Source organism: Tamandua tetradactyla, chromosome 12 (genome assembly GCF_023851605.1).
Source record: "Tamandua tetradactyla isolate mTamTet1 chromosome 12, mTamTet1.pri, whole genome shotgun sequence".
Lineage (NCBI taxonomy): Eukaryota > Metazoa > Chordata > Mammalia > Pilosa > Myrmecophagidae > Tamandua > Tamandua tetradactyla.
In genome coordinates, this window is record NC_135338.1 from 74,348,204 (window position 1) to 74,363,510 (window position 15,307).

General features: G+C 38.2%; 1 protein-coding gene across 4 annotated transcripts in view; it reads right to left on the bottom strand.

The window, feature by feature from the left end:
- NIPA2 (NIPA magnesium transporter 2) overlaps positions 1-15,307 on the bottom strand; it is a 42,753-nt gene that overhangs the window by 16,145 nt on the left and 11,301 nt on the right. For 3 of the 4 annotated variants that reach the window (XM_077123967.1, XM_077123965.1, XM_077123966.1), the window contains exon 2: positions 887-1,118. The exons of the other annotated variant lie outside the window; for it this stretch is intronic. In XM_077123967.1, the coding sequence (XP_076980082.1) occupies positions 887-1,025 (139 nt within the window). In that variant the 5' untranslated portion in view covers positions 1,026-1,118. The remainder of the gene's footprint in view (positions 1-886; positions 1,119-15,307) is intronic. 4 annotated transcript variants of the gene reach the window in all.

Consider the following 15,307-nt stretch of genomic DNA (forward strand, 5'->3'; position numbering starts at 1 on the left):
CAATGTGAACAAATCCTTTGCCAACTACTTATACCACGGCCAATGAAAGTACCGTCAGAGGACCAAAGATGAGGGACTGGGGAAACAAGCAGTGTATGTTGATACTTTCTCCCTGTCCATCAAAATCCAATAGAGGCTATTGTTTTAAGATTGCTTAGTTAGGTCTGTCCATAGGGTTGTACAGGAAAGAGGAAGAAGGCAATATGTTACTGCCAAAGCAGGTCTTCCCATCAGATCAGATGCAGGTCTCCAACATGACTGTAATGTCACACTACAACACTGGAACTGTCGTGGACACATCCACCGGAGAGAGGGCTCAAGCTTGTCGAGTCTCCACAAAGGTCCTTGTGACTTGCTGGCAATTTCTGAGAAAACAACCTTCAGCATTTGGGAGTTCACTGAACCAGGAACTCTGAGCCAGAGAAGCCCTCTTTTCCCGTTCTTGTTAATTTGAGAACATCAGGAAAAATGTTTCAGTAAAGTAAAGTAAAAATCAGAACTTTTCCTACTGTGTTCAACTTCCTTAGAAAAAAGATGCTAGGCTTCAATAAGATTCCAATCCACTCAAGAAACCTTATTTTTTTCTCTGTAGACATATAACGAAAGGCAAAGAAAAGGCTGAACAATTCTTGGTCCCTGACCCTACTTTAGAAAAAAAATGTGAAAATAAATGCAAGAATGGGTGGTTAAGTTATTTTGATATCTTCTCATTTCAAAATTGCAATTTTTTATTTTTCTCATTGCAAAACTGATTTCTGATTCTCCATAAACATTTAGAACTTTCACAGTTCAGAGGAGTGAATATGCTCACTAGGAACGAAGGTCCCCTGCAAAGAACCTAATATAAGCAGATACTTGCTTCAGAAGTCACACAGGAACAACCTACCTGCTCTCATGGAGCCTTTTCTGGCAAGTCGCAAGAGACCTTTTTTTTTCAAAATGAAACTCCCTCCAATGAAAATGCTGGAGCTCATAGCCAATCCCAGACCAATATAAAAGTCATATTTTCCACGCCCCTGGATCATTTCGTTTTCTACTTAAGAAGTTCCTGTGAATCACATTGATCACAGAACAGAGAAACTGCTGGTACTGACGGCAGGGCAATGTAGTCTTCAAATCTAAGCATTAAAAAAAGAAATGAGATTGTTACAGAACAATCATGACAGCTCACCCACCCTACATACAGGTTAAAACTTTACTCCATTTCACTTCTTATAAAGGAAGAATATTTTCTTTTATTACTAATACTGGTAATAAATATATTCACTACTTAAATTTAGAACCAATCTTATATTTCCTCAATTATGGTAAAAGATGGGATAATTACATAAAACTGTTGAAACTGATTTTATAAACTCTGGTTTTATATTTCTTAAAAATTGTTTTTTATACCTGGTAACTTAGCCCGATAAATTATCTACCTTTTTTGGGTGAGTGCAGAGAGAAAGCAAATTTCATATTATTTTTTAGCAGAAAGATGACAATTCTAGGACACAAATGTTTATCAGGGTAGATGTGTGGTATTGGTGGACTTAGAGCACAAAAGGGCAATGGCACCTGGAGGGTTCAATAAAGATCACAACTGGAAGAAAAGGCTTACCAAAAGACCCAGAAGTTTTCTCCAAATGGCCAACTCATGAACTTTGCTAAGAAGTGAACCAAAGCAAAGTGTTGACAGCAGAGAAAAACAGTTTAGCAGTAAGCCATATGTGTATTTATAACTAACTGCCAGTCCAACCTATTAAGTCTTGGGATTTTTAGTCCCCCAATTTAACATTTAGTCCCAGAACTAATCTGCAATTCAGTCAAGGTCTTCTTGCCCTTGTTATGCTAAAGTTTTTCTATTTTTCAGACAATGACACCATGGCCCTTAACTAAGCAATTTACTCTCCTATCCATCTGGCCTCTCAGTTACTTTATCCATTTACTCAAACAGTAGTTACTGACCAGATACCATGTTCCCTAATCATCAGGCTAAGCACTCTAGATAAAAATGTGATAGACATGCAAAATCTGCCCTCAGGGAGCTTTTAAGTTTTCCCTGCTGACAGATAAAAGGCGATTAAATAAGGGTGATAACTACTACAATAATGGTGAACACATTATTATCATACTGAGTTGATATCATTTCAGACAAAAAAAAAGTACCAAGTTCTGGGTCTGCCAGTTGTGGTAGATTATGGCTCCTGTACATGTCCATGAGAATGTTCTTCCCCATTATATTGATTTGGGGCTTGGCCACATGGCTTGCTCTGGCCAATGAGAGGCAAGCTTCACAGTGTGAACTCTGAGCCTAGACCCAAAAAGGCCCCTCATACTTCTATTAGTGCCTTTGCATTCCTGCCATTACCATGTGAAGAACATGCCCCAGAGGTAGATCACCAATCACAGAAGAATGAAATGCATGGAACAGAGCCATCCCAGCTGACCCACAGACTTGTGAGCACAACCATAAATGCTCATTGTTATATGCCACTGAAATTATATGTATAAGTTAGCTAATTTATACATCTGAACAGGCTTACCATGGGTAAAGAGCAAACTTTCAAAATGATTTTTGAAAAATCAAAAATTGCAGAAAATGTTGATCCCTGTTGAGGGTACGTGACAGGGGTTTATCACATTATTTTCTCTACTTTTGGTATATATGTGAACATTTCCATATTAAAGCTTTTTAAAACACATTTTGCTTTTTCCAATAATACCTTTATAACAGTAACAGCAATAAACACTCATTATTAAAATATAAAAGCCTTGGGATAGAGGTAACTGAATAAGGTCTAACTGCCAAATTTCAGTAAGTAAAGAAAAACGTCCTTGAGAGAGGGAGAAGTCGTCCTGGACTTATGCTTGAGACAAATTAAACAAATGTAGTATATTTTCCAGAGTTTGACGCCTTTGAAGTTGCTGATAATTTTAGGATATTATGAAAACAAAGAGATATTTTTAACTTCCAATAAAAAAGGCAAACACAGTTGCAAAGTGCATATTATTGTGAGATTAACAGCACTGAATGGTGTGAATGTGGTGGAAAGGGGAAGTTTAGAGCCAAGTATGTCACCAGAAGGAAAGGTGGCGGTTTAAACATGGGAACGTGTAACACAGTGAATCTTGCAGTAGACAATGTCCGTGATAAACTGTACACATGTAAAAAAAATGATTTCTCGAACTAGAGCAGATGTGCAACACTATTTTCCATTGTTAATGCAGACCAAAAATGTGATACCTTGCATGCTAGTTCGAAAGCATAATGTTTCCCAGAAAAGCCATGTCCTTTAATCCTGATTTAATACTGTAAGGTAGAATCCCTTTTGGTTAGATATCTCCACAGAGATGTGACACTCCCAGTTATGGGTATAATCTTTTAATTAGATCATCTCCAGGAACACACTGGCACACCCAATTGTGTGTGTAGTCTTTTGATTGATGGAGATATGACTCCATCCATTCACAGTGGATCTTCATTAATTTACTGGAATCCTTTAAAATGGGAAACATTTTGAAGAAACCTCAGATGCAGATGCTTAGAAAACAGTTGCTTCAGAGCTGACAGAGACGCAGATGCATGGCAATGCGTGGAGTGCCAACAGAGATGTTCAAAGTGCCAGATTGCCTGGACACGGGCAGAGCCCAGTAGACATTGCCATGTACCTTCTCACGAGATGCTAAGCAAGCAAGAACCCAGAGCTGTGTCCTGGAGGAGCTAAGTGGAGGTCTACAGACACTTAGGAGAGGAAACCATTGGTATCAGAAGCTGAAAGCAACCAAACTGGGAACAAGGACCAGCAGACGCCAACCATATGCCTACCCAGCTGACAGAGATGTACTGAACAGCATCAGCCTTGCTTGAGTCAAAGTAACCTCTTGTTGGTGCCTTAATTTGGACACTTTCATGGCCTTAGAATATAAACTTGTAATGTAATAAATTCCCTTTATAAAAGTCATTCCATTCCTCGTATATTTCATTCTAGCAGCTTAACAAACTAATACTGCTTGTTTATAATATATTTTTAAAAGCTTTTGTGTCAAACTGTGTATTCATACAAAACTGGGGTTTAGTTTTCTCTCCATTAAAGTAATGTAGATTGTTAAGTCTGCTCTTACAGAAAGGATATCAAGTTTTTCTCAGCCATCTAAATATTCTGTCTAGAAGACAAAGAATCTGTATCAGGACTTCCTGGAAGATGGCGGCTTAGTAAGACGCGCGGATCTTAGTTTCTTGTCCAGGACAGCTACTAGGGGAGTAGAAACGATACAGAAAGCGCCCAAAGCCACAACAGAGATAAAAAAGACAGCGTACCTCATCCTGAAACGGCTGGCTGGCTGAGAGAAGCAGCTCGGGTGAGATCGCCGAGGCGCGCGGGCCCCACCGGGCGGGGCGGGAAGCGGCCGGAGTTACTCCCTTCCCCCTTCCCGGGCCGGCTGGGAGAATTGGAGAGGCGGTCCCCTGAAACCAAGGCGGCTGGCGCCCACACCACGCGCAGCCCCCCGGACCAACTGAGAGAATTGGATCGGAAATCCCCAGGCCGTGGAGAACGGTGACGGGTGGGGGAGGCCCCTTCCAAACCCGTGACTCCCGGGGAACGTGCACTCTCTCGGGCGGGACGCTGCCGCTGGCGCCCTCCCGCCACGCTTGTCGCCCAGGGCCGACTAGGAAATTCGGACGGGCTCTTTCCCAGGCTGCGGCGACCAGCAACCCTCCCTGCGTTCGGACCCCGGGCCGGCTCAAGCCGCTTCGGCTAGCGAACCCCCCGGACGGCGAGAGTTTTCCAAAGTTTAAGGTCCCACAGCACCTTTTACTGGTGGGACCCGCAGACAAACGTGTGCCACGAGCGCCACCTACTGGGCAGGATAAGAAAAACAGAACCCAGAGATTTCACAGAAAAATCTTCCAAAGTTTTGGATCCAATACCCAGGGAAATCTATCTAAATGCGCAGACGCCAACAGAAGATAACGGATCACGCGCAAATAATTGAAAATATGGCCCAGTCAAAGGAACAAACCAATAGTTCAAATGAGATACAGGAGCTGAGACAACTAATGCTGAATACACGAACAGAAATGGAAAACCTCTTCAAAAACGAAATCGATAAATTGAGGGAGGACATGAAGAAGACATGGGCTGAACATAAAGAAGAAATAGAAAAACTGAAAAAACAAATCACAGAACTTATGGAAGTGAAGGACAAAGTAGAAAAGATAGAAAAAACAATGGATACCTACAATGAGAGATTCAAAGACACAGAAGATAGAATTAGTGATTTGGAGGATGGAACATCTGAATTCCAAAAACAAACAGAAACTATCGGGAAAAGAATGGAAAAATTTGAACAGGGTATCAGGGAACTCAAGGACAATATGAACCGCACAAATATACATGTTGTGGGTGTCCCAGAAGGAGAAGAGATGGGAAAAGGAGGAGAAAAACTAATGGAAGAAATTTTCACTGAAAATTTCCCAACTCTTATGAAAGACCTAAAATTACAGATCCAAGAAGTGCAGCGCACCCCAAAGAGATTAGACCCAAATAGGCATTCTCTAAGACACTTACTAGTTAGAATGTCAGAGGTCAAAGAGAAGGAGAGGATCTTGAAAGCAGCAAGAGAAAAACAATCCATCACATACAAGGGAAACCCAATAAGACTATGTGTAGATTTCTCAGCAGAAACCATGGAGGCTAGAAGACAGTGGGATGATATATTTAAATTACTAAAAGAGAAAAACTGCCAACCAAGACTCCTATATCCAGCAAAATTGTCCTTCAAAAATGAGGGAGAAATTAAAACATTCTCAGACAAAAAGTCACTGAGAGAATTTGTGACCAAGAGACCAGCTCTGCAAGAAATACTAAAGGGAGCACTAGAGTCAGAACCGAAAAGACAGAAGAGAGAGGTATGGAGAAGAGTGTAGAAAGAAGGAAAGTCAGATATGATATATATAATACAAAAGGCAAAATGGCAGAGGAAAATATTATCCAAACAGTAATAACACTAAATGTTAATGGACTGAATTCCCCAATCAAAAGACATAGATTGGCAGAATGGATTAAAAAACAGGATCCTTCTATATGCTGTCTACAGGAAACACATCTTAGACCCAAAGATAAACATAGGTTGAAAGTGAAAGGTTGGGAAAAAATATTTCATGCAAATAACAACCAGAAAATAGCAGGAGTGGCTATACTAATATCCAACAAGTTAGACTTCAAATGTAAAACAGTTAAAAGAGACAAAGAAGGACACTATCTACTAATAAAAGGAACAATTAAACAAGAAGACATAACAATCATAAATATTTATGCACCGAACCAGAATGCCCCAAAATACGTGAGGAATACACTGCAAACACTGAAAAGGGAAATAGACACAAATACCATAATAGTTGGAGACTTCAATTCCCCACTCTCATCAATGGACAGAACATTTAGACAGAGGATCAATAAAGAAATAGAGAATCTGAATATTACTATAAAGGAACTAGACTTAACAGACATTTATAGGACATTACATCCCACAACAGCAGGATACACCTTTTTCTCAAGTGCTCATGGATCATTCTCAAAGATAGACCATATGCTGGGTCACAAAGCAAGTCTTAACAAATTTAAAAAGATTGAAATCATACACAACACTTTCTCAGATCATAAAGGAATGAAGTTGGAAATCAATAATAGGCGGAATGCCAGAAAATTCACGAATACCTGGAGGCTCAACAACACACTCTTAAACAACGAGTGGGTCAAAGAAGAAATTGCAAGAGAAATTAGTAAATACCTCGAGGCAAATGAAAATGAAAACACAACATATCAAAACTTATGGGATGCAGCAAAGGCAGTGCTAAGAGGGAAATTTATTGCCCTAAATGCCTATATCAGAAAAGAAGAAAAGGCAAAAATGCAGGAATTAACTGTTCAATTGGAAGAACTGGAGAAAGAACAGCAAACTAATCCCAAAGCAAGCAAAAGGAAAGAAATAACAAAGATCAGAGCAGAAATAAATGAAATTGAAAATATGAAAACAGTAGAGAAAATCAATAAGACCAGAAGTTGGTTCTATGAGAAAATCAATAAGATTGATGGGCCCCTATCAAGATTGACAAAAAGAAGAAGAGAGAGGATGCAAATAAATAAGATCAGAAATGGAAGAGGAGACATAACTACTGACCTCACAGAAATAAAGGAGGTAATAACAGGATACTATGAACAACTTTACGCTAATAAATACAACAATTTAGATGAAATGGACGGGTTCCTGGAAAGACATGAACAACCAACTTTGACTCAAGAAGAAATAGATGACCTCAACAAACCAATCACAAGTAAAGAAATTTAATTAGTCATTCAAAAGCTTCCTAAAAAGAAAAGTCCAGGACCAGATGGCTTCACATGTGAATTCTACCAAACGTTCCAGAAAGAATTAGTACCAATTCTCCTCAAACTCTTCAAAAAAATCGAAGTGGAGGGAAAACTGCCTAATTCATTCTGTGAAGCCAACATCACCCTCATACCAAAACCAGGCAAAGATATTACAAAAAAAGAAAACTACAGACCAATCTCTCTAATGAATACAGATGCAAAAATCCTCAATAAAATTCTAGCAAATCGTATCCAACAACACATTAAAAGAATTATACATCATGACCAAGTAGGATTCATCCCAGGTATGCAAGGATGGTTCAACATAAGAAAATCAATTAATGTAATACACCAGATCAACAAATCAAAGCAGAAAAATCACATGATGATCTCAATTGATGCAGAGAAGGCATTCGACAAGATTCAACATCCTTTCCTGTTGAAAACACTTCAAAAGATAGGAATACAAGGGAACTTCCTTAAAATGATAGAAGGAATATATGAAAAACCCACAGCTAATATCATCCTCAATGGGGAAAAATTGAAAACTTTCCCCCTAAGATCAGGAACAAGACAAGGATGTCCATTATCACCACTATTATTCAACATTGTGTTGGAGGTTCTAGCCAGAGCAATTAGACAAGAAAAAGAAATACAAGGCATCAAAATTGGAAAGGAAGAAGTAAAACTATCACTGTTTGCAGACGATATGATACTATACGTCGAAAACCCGGAAAAATCCACAACAAAACTACTAGAGCTAATAAATGAGTACAACAAAGTAGCAGGTTACAAGATCAACATTCAAAAATCTGTAGCATTTCTATACACTAGTAATGAACAAGCTGAGGGGGAAATCAAGAAACAAATCCCATTTACAATTGCAACTAAAAGAATAAAATACCTAGGAATAAATTTAACTAAAGAGACAAAAAACCTATATAAAGAAAACTACAAAAAACTACTAAAAGAAATCACAGAAGACCTAAATAGATGGAAGGGCATACCGTGTTCATGGATTGGAAGACTAAATATAGTTAAGATGTCAATCCTACCTAAATTGATTTACAGATTCAATGCAATACCAATCAAAATCCCAACAACTTATTTTTCAGAAATAGAAAAACCAATAAGCAAATTTATCTGGAAGGGCAGCGTGCCCCGAATTGCTAAAAACATCTTGAGGAAAAAAAACGAAGCTGGAGGTCTCGCGCTGCCTGACTTTAAGGCATATTATGAAGCCACAGTGGTCAAAACAGCATGGTATTGGCATAAAGATAGATATATCGACCAATGGAAACGAATAGAGTGCTCAGATATAGACCCTCTCATCTATGGACATTTGATCTTTGATAAGGCAGTCAAGCCAACTCACCTGGGACAGAGCAGTCTCTTCAATAAATGGTGCCTAGAGAACTGGATATCCATATGCAAAAGAATGAAAGAAGACCCATGTCTCACACCCTATACAAAAGTTAACTCAAAATGGATCAAAGATCTAAACATTAGGTCTAAGACCATAAAACAGATAGAGGAAAATGTTGGGAGATATCTTATGGATCTTACAACTGGAGGCGGTTTTATGGACCTTAAACCTAAAGCAAGAGCACTGAAGAAGGAAATAAATAAATGGGAACTCCTCAAAATTAAACACTTTTGTGCATCAAAGAACTTCATCAAGAAAGTAGAAAGACAGCCTTCACAATGGGAGACAATATTTGGAAATGATATATCAGATAAAGGTCTAGTATCCAGAATTTATAAGGAGATTGTTCATCTGAACAACAAAAAGACAGCCAACCCAATTACAAAATGGGAAAAAGACTTGAACAGACACCTATCAGAAGAGGAAATACAAATGGCCAAAAGGCACATGAAGAGATGCTCAATGTCCCTGGCCATTAGAGAAATGCAAATCAAAACCACAATGAGATATCATCTCACACCCACCAGAATGGCCATTATCAACAAAACAGAAAATGACAAGTGCTGGAGAGGATGCGGAGAAAGAGGCACACTTATCCACTGTCGGTGGGAATGTCAAATGGTGCAACCAGTGTGGAAGGCAGTTTGGCGGTTCCTCAAAAAGCTGAATATAGAATTGCCATACGACCCAGCAATACCATTGCTGGGAATCTACTCAAAGGACTTAAGGGCAAAGACACAAACGGACATTTGCACACCAATGTTTATAGCAGCGTTATTTACAATTGCAAAGAGATGGAAACAGCCAAAATCTCCATCAACAGAAGAGTGGCTAAACAAACTGTGGTATATACATACAATGGAATACTATACAGCTTTAAGACAGGATAAATTTATGAAGCATGTAATAACATGGATGGACCTAGAGAACATTATGCTGAGTGAGTCTAGCCAAAAACTAAAGGACAAATACTGTATGGTCCCACTGATGTGAACAGACATTCGAGAATAAATTTGGAATATGTCCTTGATAACAGAGTCCAGCAGGAGGTAGAAACAGGGTAAGATAATGGCCAATTGGAGTTGAAGGGATACAGACGGTGTAACAGGACTAGATACAAAAACTCAAAAAATGGACAGCACAATAATACCTAATCGTAAAGTAATCATGTTAAAACACTGAATGAAGCTGCATCTGAGCTATAGGTTTTTGTTTTGTTTTGTTTTGTTTTGATTTTACTATTATTACTTTTATTTTTTTCTCTATATTAACATTCTATATCTTTTTCGGTTATGTTGCTAGTTCTTCTAAACCAATGCATATGTACTAAGAAATGATGATCATGCATCTATGTGATGATGTTAAGAATTAATGATTGCATATGTAGAATGGTATGATCTCTAAATGTTGGGTTAATTTCTTTTTTTCCGTTAATTAAAAAAAAAAAGAGAAGGGATAATTGGAGCTGAAGGGATACAGATTGTACAACGGGACTGGATATAAAAACTCAGAAATGGACAGCACAATACTACCCAATTGTAATGCAATTATGTTAAAACACTGAATGAAGCTGCATGTGAGGTATAGGTTTTTTGTTTTTGTTTTTGTTTTTGTTTGTTGTTGTTCTTTCTATTATTGTTTTAATTCTTATTCTGTTGTCTTTTTATTTCTTTTTCTAAATCGATGCAAATGTACTAAGAAATGATGAATATGCAACTATGTGATGTTATTAAGAATTACTGATTGTACATGTAGATTGGAATGATTTCTAATTGTTTTGTTAATTCTTTTTTTAATTAATAAAAAAAAGATTAAAAAAAATAGAAAAAAAAAAAGAATCTGTATCATATCAGAGTAATGTCTTTGTGACGTTTATGTCGACTTTATCATCCTTTATTTCAGAAGACAAGTCTTCCCATTTTTAAAAGATCTAAGTCTTTTTCTTACAATCATGTTAACTCTTATTTTACCTTTGCTGTCACTTTGGTTAAATAAGAAACCAAATATAGTTACACAGTGGTCTTGTTTGCTAGCTGCCGGAATGCAACACACCAGAGATGGATTGGCTTTTAATAAAAGGGGATTTATTTTGTTGGTTCTTCAGAGGAAAGGCAGCTAACTTTCCACTGAGGCTCTTTTCTTAAGTGGAAGGCACAGGATGGTCTCTGCTGGTCTTCTCTCCAGGCCCCTGGGTTCCAACAACTTTCCCCGGGGTGACTTCTCCAAAGGCCTGGGCTGAGCTGCAAGTGCTGAGATGAGGAATGCTGAGCTGCTAGGCTGTGCTACATTGCATTCTCTCATTTAAGCACAAACCAATTAAGTTAAACGTCACTCATTGCAGCAGACACGCCTCCTAGCCAACTGCAGATGTAATTAGCAACAGATGAGATTCACCTACCATTGGCTCATGTCCACAGCAACAGAACTAGGTGCTTTCACCTGGCCAAGTTGACAACTGAATCTAACTACCACACACAGCAATCCATTTTCTTGTTTAAAATAATGTTCAAACCTAACAACTTCTGACATTTTGTCCTCCCAAAATCAAACCCTAAAGGATATCTTTTTATTCCAAACTATTAGAAAGGATTTTTCTTTCATCTTATTATTAAAAAAAGGTGCTAAAATGGTTAAATATATTGCGTGAGAAGTGTTTGCAAGGTGTTATCAAAATTAAAAGGGATTTTATAACCTTGCATTAATTAAATTTGTATAAGTGAAATATTATCCAATATATTTTATAAATTTTTCAAATACTTGTCAATTCTTACTGTCCATGTTATATCCTGATACTGACCTACAGGATGTTAAACAGGATGATATTGTCAGTAATGGCTTTAGTTTTTCCTAGAAGAATGTTACAGATTATAGAAATGACAAAATTTCCTTGTCAGTTACACTACTTTGCTCTAATGCTTCTCTAAAAGTACATGTCAACCACATCAGAACTTCATCTTCTATATGAAGGGACTTTAAAACAGAAGCAAGTCCTCTTATCTACCTTATTGAAAGACAAGTAAAACATATGGATTAAAAATAAATAAATAATAGGGGGAACAAATGTTAAAATAAATTTAGTAGATTGAAATGCTGCTGATCAATGAAAGGGAGGGGTAAAGGGTATGGCATGTATGAATTTTTTTCTATTTTCTATTTCTGAACTGATGCAAAAATGTTCTAAGAAATGATCATGATGATGAATATACAACTATGTGATGATATTGTGAGTTACTGATTATATATCAAGAATTGAATGATCATATGGTAAGAATGTGTTTGTATGTGGTTAAGTTTAATAAATAAATAAGTAAAAATTGAAAAAAAACAAAAACAGAAGCAAGGCAAGTATATAAATTACGTTCTCCTGTTAATTAACATAATCCTGGTAAATGTGCAAAGGTGAGATAGGACAAAACTTGTGCTATGCAATGTGATTGTGTGATTGTGAAAACCTTGTGTCTGATGCTTTTATCTATCTTGTCAACAGACAAATAGAACATATGGAATAAAAATAAATAACAGGGGGAACAAATGTTAAAATAAATTTAGTTTGAAATACTAGCGATCAACAAAAGGGAGGGGTAAGGGGTATGGTATACATAATTTTTTTGTTTTCTTTTTATTTCTTTTTCTGAATAGATGCAAATGTTCCAAGAAATGATCATGATGATGAATATGCAACTATGTGGTTATACTGTAAATTACTGATTATATATGTAGAACGGAATGATCAAAATAGGAATGTTTGCGTTTGTTTATTTTTTTTGGTATTAAAAAAATAAAATAAAAAAAGAATTAAAAAAAACAAAAAAACTTGTGCTATGGTTTGTGGTTGACAACCCCAATATAAGTCAACTGTCAAATGTTTTTATTTTTGAAACAGCTTCACTTACAAAATGCTAATAAAAAACTGTGGCCGACATTATAAGCTCTTATGCAGTCACACTTATTCCTGAGCTTTAATCGTTAATTCTAAATTCTGGGATTTGTTTCTTGAGTATAGCTTGGTAACTCCCTGGAACTCAGGGTATCTGTGATTCGGAAAGAGTTCTCCAGTTCTGAAAGTCAACATTCCTTCATACAGCAACTGTTAAAGAAGCTGAAAAAGAGATCAGACTTCAATTAGGGATGTGAATGAAGCTAATCTGGTTAGGACTAAGGTAGCTCCAAATAAAAGGGTAAAAGATGATACATTCTGTATTTAATATTTTAATTCCTGTGCAACACCAAAGGAAAAGAAATTTATTTTGTCCAAAATTAAAATTTTCTGTAGCACACTATCTGATTTAACTTGTCTGGTCAGTTTATTTACATAACATAATTCAGCTTTGTTTGACATCGAACCTAGACCAGGGAATGAGATCTTAGTAGTCTGTACAAGTGGTTGTAATACCCTGATTTACTTCACTGTTTTGGGGATAAAACGAAAAAAAGTATTTGCAAGGTCCCTTGAGGGGAAAGAAAGCATGGAACTATTAAACTTTCCCACCTGGGGAATTCCTAGTATTCTCTCAAGCAAGAGGGGCTCCGAATTTACTCTAAAATATATGACTCCTGCCAATAAAAGGAACACTTAATGCTTAAGAGTCACTCCCTGAAAATCTCCATGTTACTCAGTGTGGCTTCTCTTTAAGCCAAAATGCAAATAAATTCAACTCTCTTGGGACATGACTTCTAGGAGTAAATTTCCCTGACACTGTGGATATGACTTCCAGAGGTAACCTCCCTTACACCATGGTATTAGCAATGAATCTGTGAGCTAAAGGGGGAAAATAAATAAAGTTTCAGTGGCTACGAGATTTCAACAGAATCAGGACATCATTATGGAGTTTACTATTAGGCAGGTCTCGGCCAAATGTTGCCAACTCTATTTCTGTAACCCCTAAGGGGGACCCCAGGTTCTATCTAAAATCTGTAAAAAGTTATTTCCCTAAGGTAACTTAGTTATAAATCACTCCTTCTACTCCTTTTATTTAAGCTTATACTTTTTAATTATTAAGCTTTAGTTTTCAGAGACAAACCCTCCAGATAGTTCCCATGCTAGTTAAACCCTGAAACTCAAAGGTAGTACCAGTCCTTCCAAGAACGACAACCAGTTTTATTCCTCTACCCCATATTGTGGATGCTCCTTTTCAGCAGTAAAAGGTTAGAATGGTCATCACCCAGATATCCCTCAAGATTGAGGAATGAACAAAAACGAAAGGGAGAAATTAGGAATTAACGAATACTTATGATTACTGAATCATTTAGATTTTTTTTCTTTCTATATTGTAGAATAGCCAAAAGTTAATACCTGAAATTACTGAAACTCAACTAGTCTCAGCCCTGTGTATACTTACTATTGTAATGGTTATTCCAGCATGGTCTTAGCCTTCTTTATACTTATTATTGTAATGGCCATTCCAGCCCAGTCTCAGCTCTGTTTATATTTGATATTGTAATGGTAACAACTCCATCTCCTCTTGTTTGAATCCATAAAAACCCTAACTTCTTAGGCTCCGGTAGACAGATTTTTGGCCAGATAGGTCATCTGATCTTCTACTTCATGCTCAGCAATAAGCTTTCTTTCTTTGGGAAAAACAAACAAACAAACGCAAACACATTCACATTTTGCAGTGCTCAAGAGCTGAAGGAATGACAGGATGGAAACCACTAACAAATCGCAAAAGCAAGATCATCCCTCTATCTAGGAAAACACTAAACCACTGACAAAAGACCCTCAAGTCAAAAAGGTACTCTGAGTTTCTGGAAGTACGAGCCACATACAACACGGATAAGAATAGCTGTCTACCTGAACTCGTTCCAGAATTTCTTTCTCATAAGGAATCTGGAAAAGTATCCCCAGTTTTCCCAATGCTCCTCCTGAGGAAACAGATACCCTGAAGAGTCCCAGACAGGGATGGGAGTTGCAGTTCTGCCTCTAACTGGGTGTGTGTGTGACCAAGTATACTGGGAAGTGGTAGTTCCAGACACAAGTGTAAGTGCAAGGACTGCAGTAACAGAGTCGAGAAAAAAGGAGTTAAAAAACTAGCTACTGCTCCAGGATCTGGCGCGCGGCCCGGAGACTAATGCCAGTCGCTAGGGTAGAGGTGTTGACGACCCGATCTGCATGCAGCGTTCATGGCAAGTATGGCAGTTCGACCACTGCGCGGCCGCAAGCTGGTGAACTTCCAGAGAAGATGGCGGCTTAGTAAGACGCGCGGGTCTTAGTTCCTCCTCCAGAACAGCTACTAGGGGAGTAGAAACAATACAGAACAGCTCCCGGAGCCACGACAGAGATCAAGAAGACAGCGTACCTCATTCTGGAACGGCTGAATGGCTGGGAGAACCCGCTCCGGTGAGATCGTCGAGGGGTGTGGGCTTCCCCAGGCCGGGCGGCAGGCGGCCGGAGTTCCTCCCTCCCTTCTTCCCGGGCCGGATGGGAGAATTGGACAGGCGGTCCCCTCAAGCCGCAGCGGCTGGGGCCCCCCACTACGCGCGGCCCCCTGGACCAACTGGGAGAATTGGATCGAAGATCCCCAGGCCG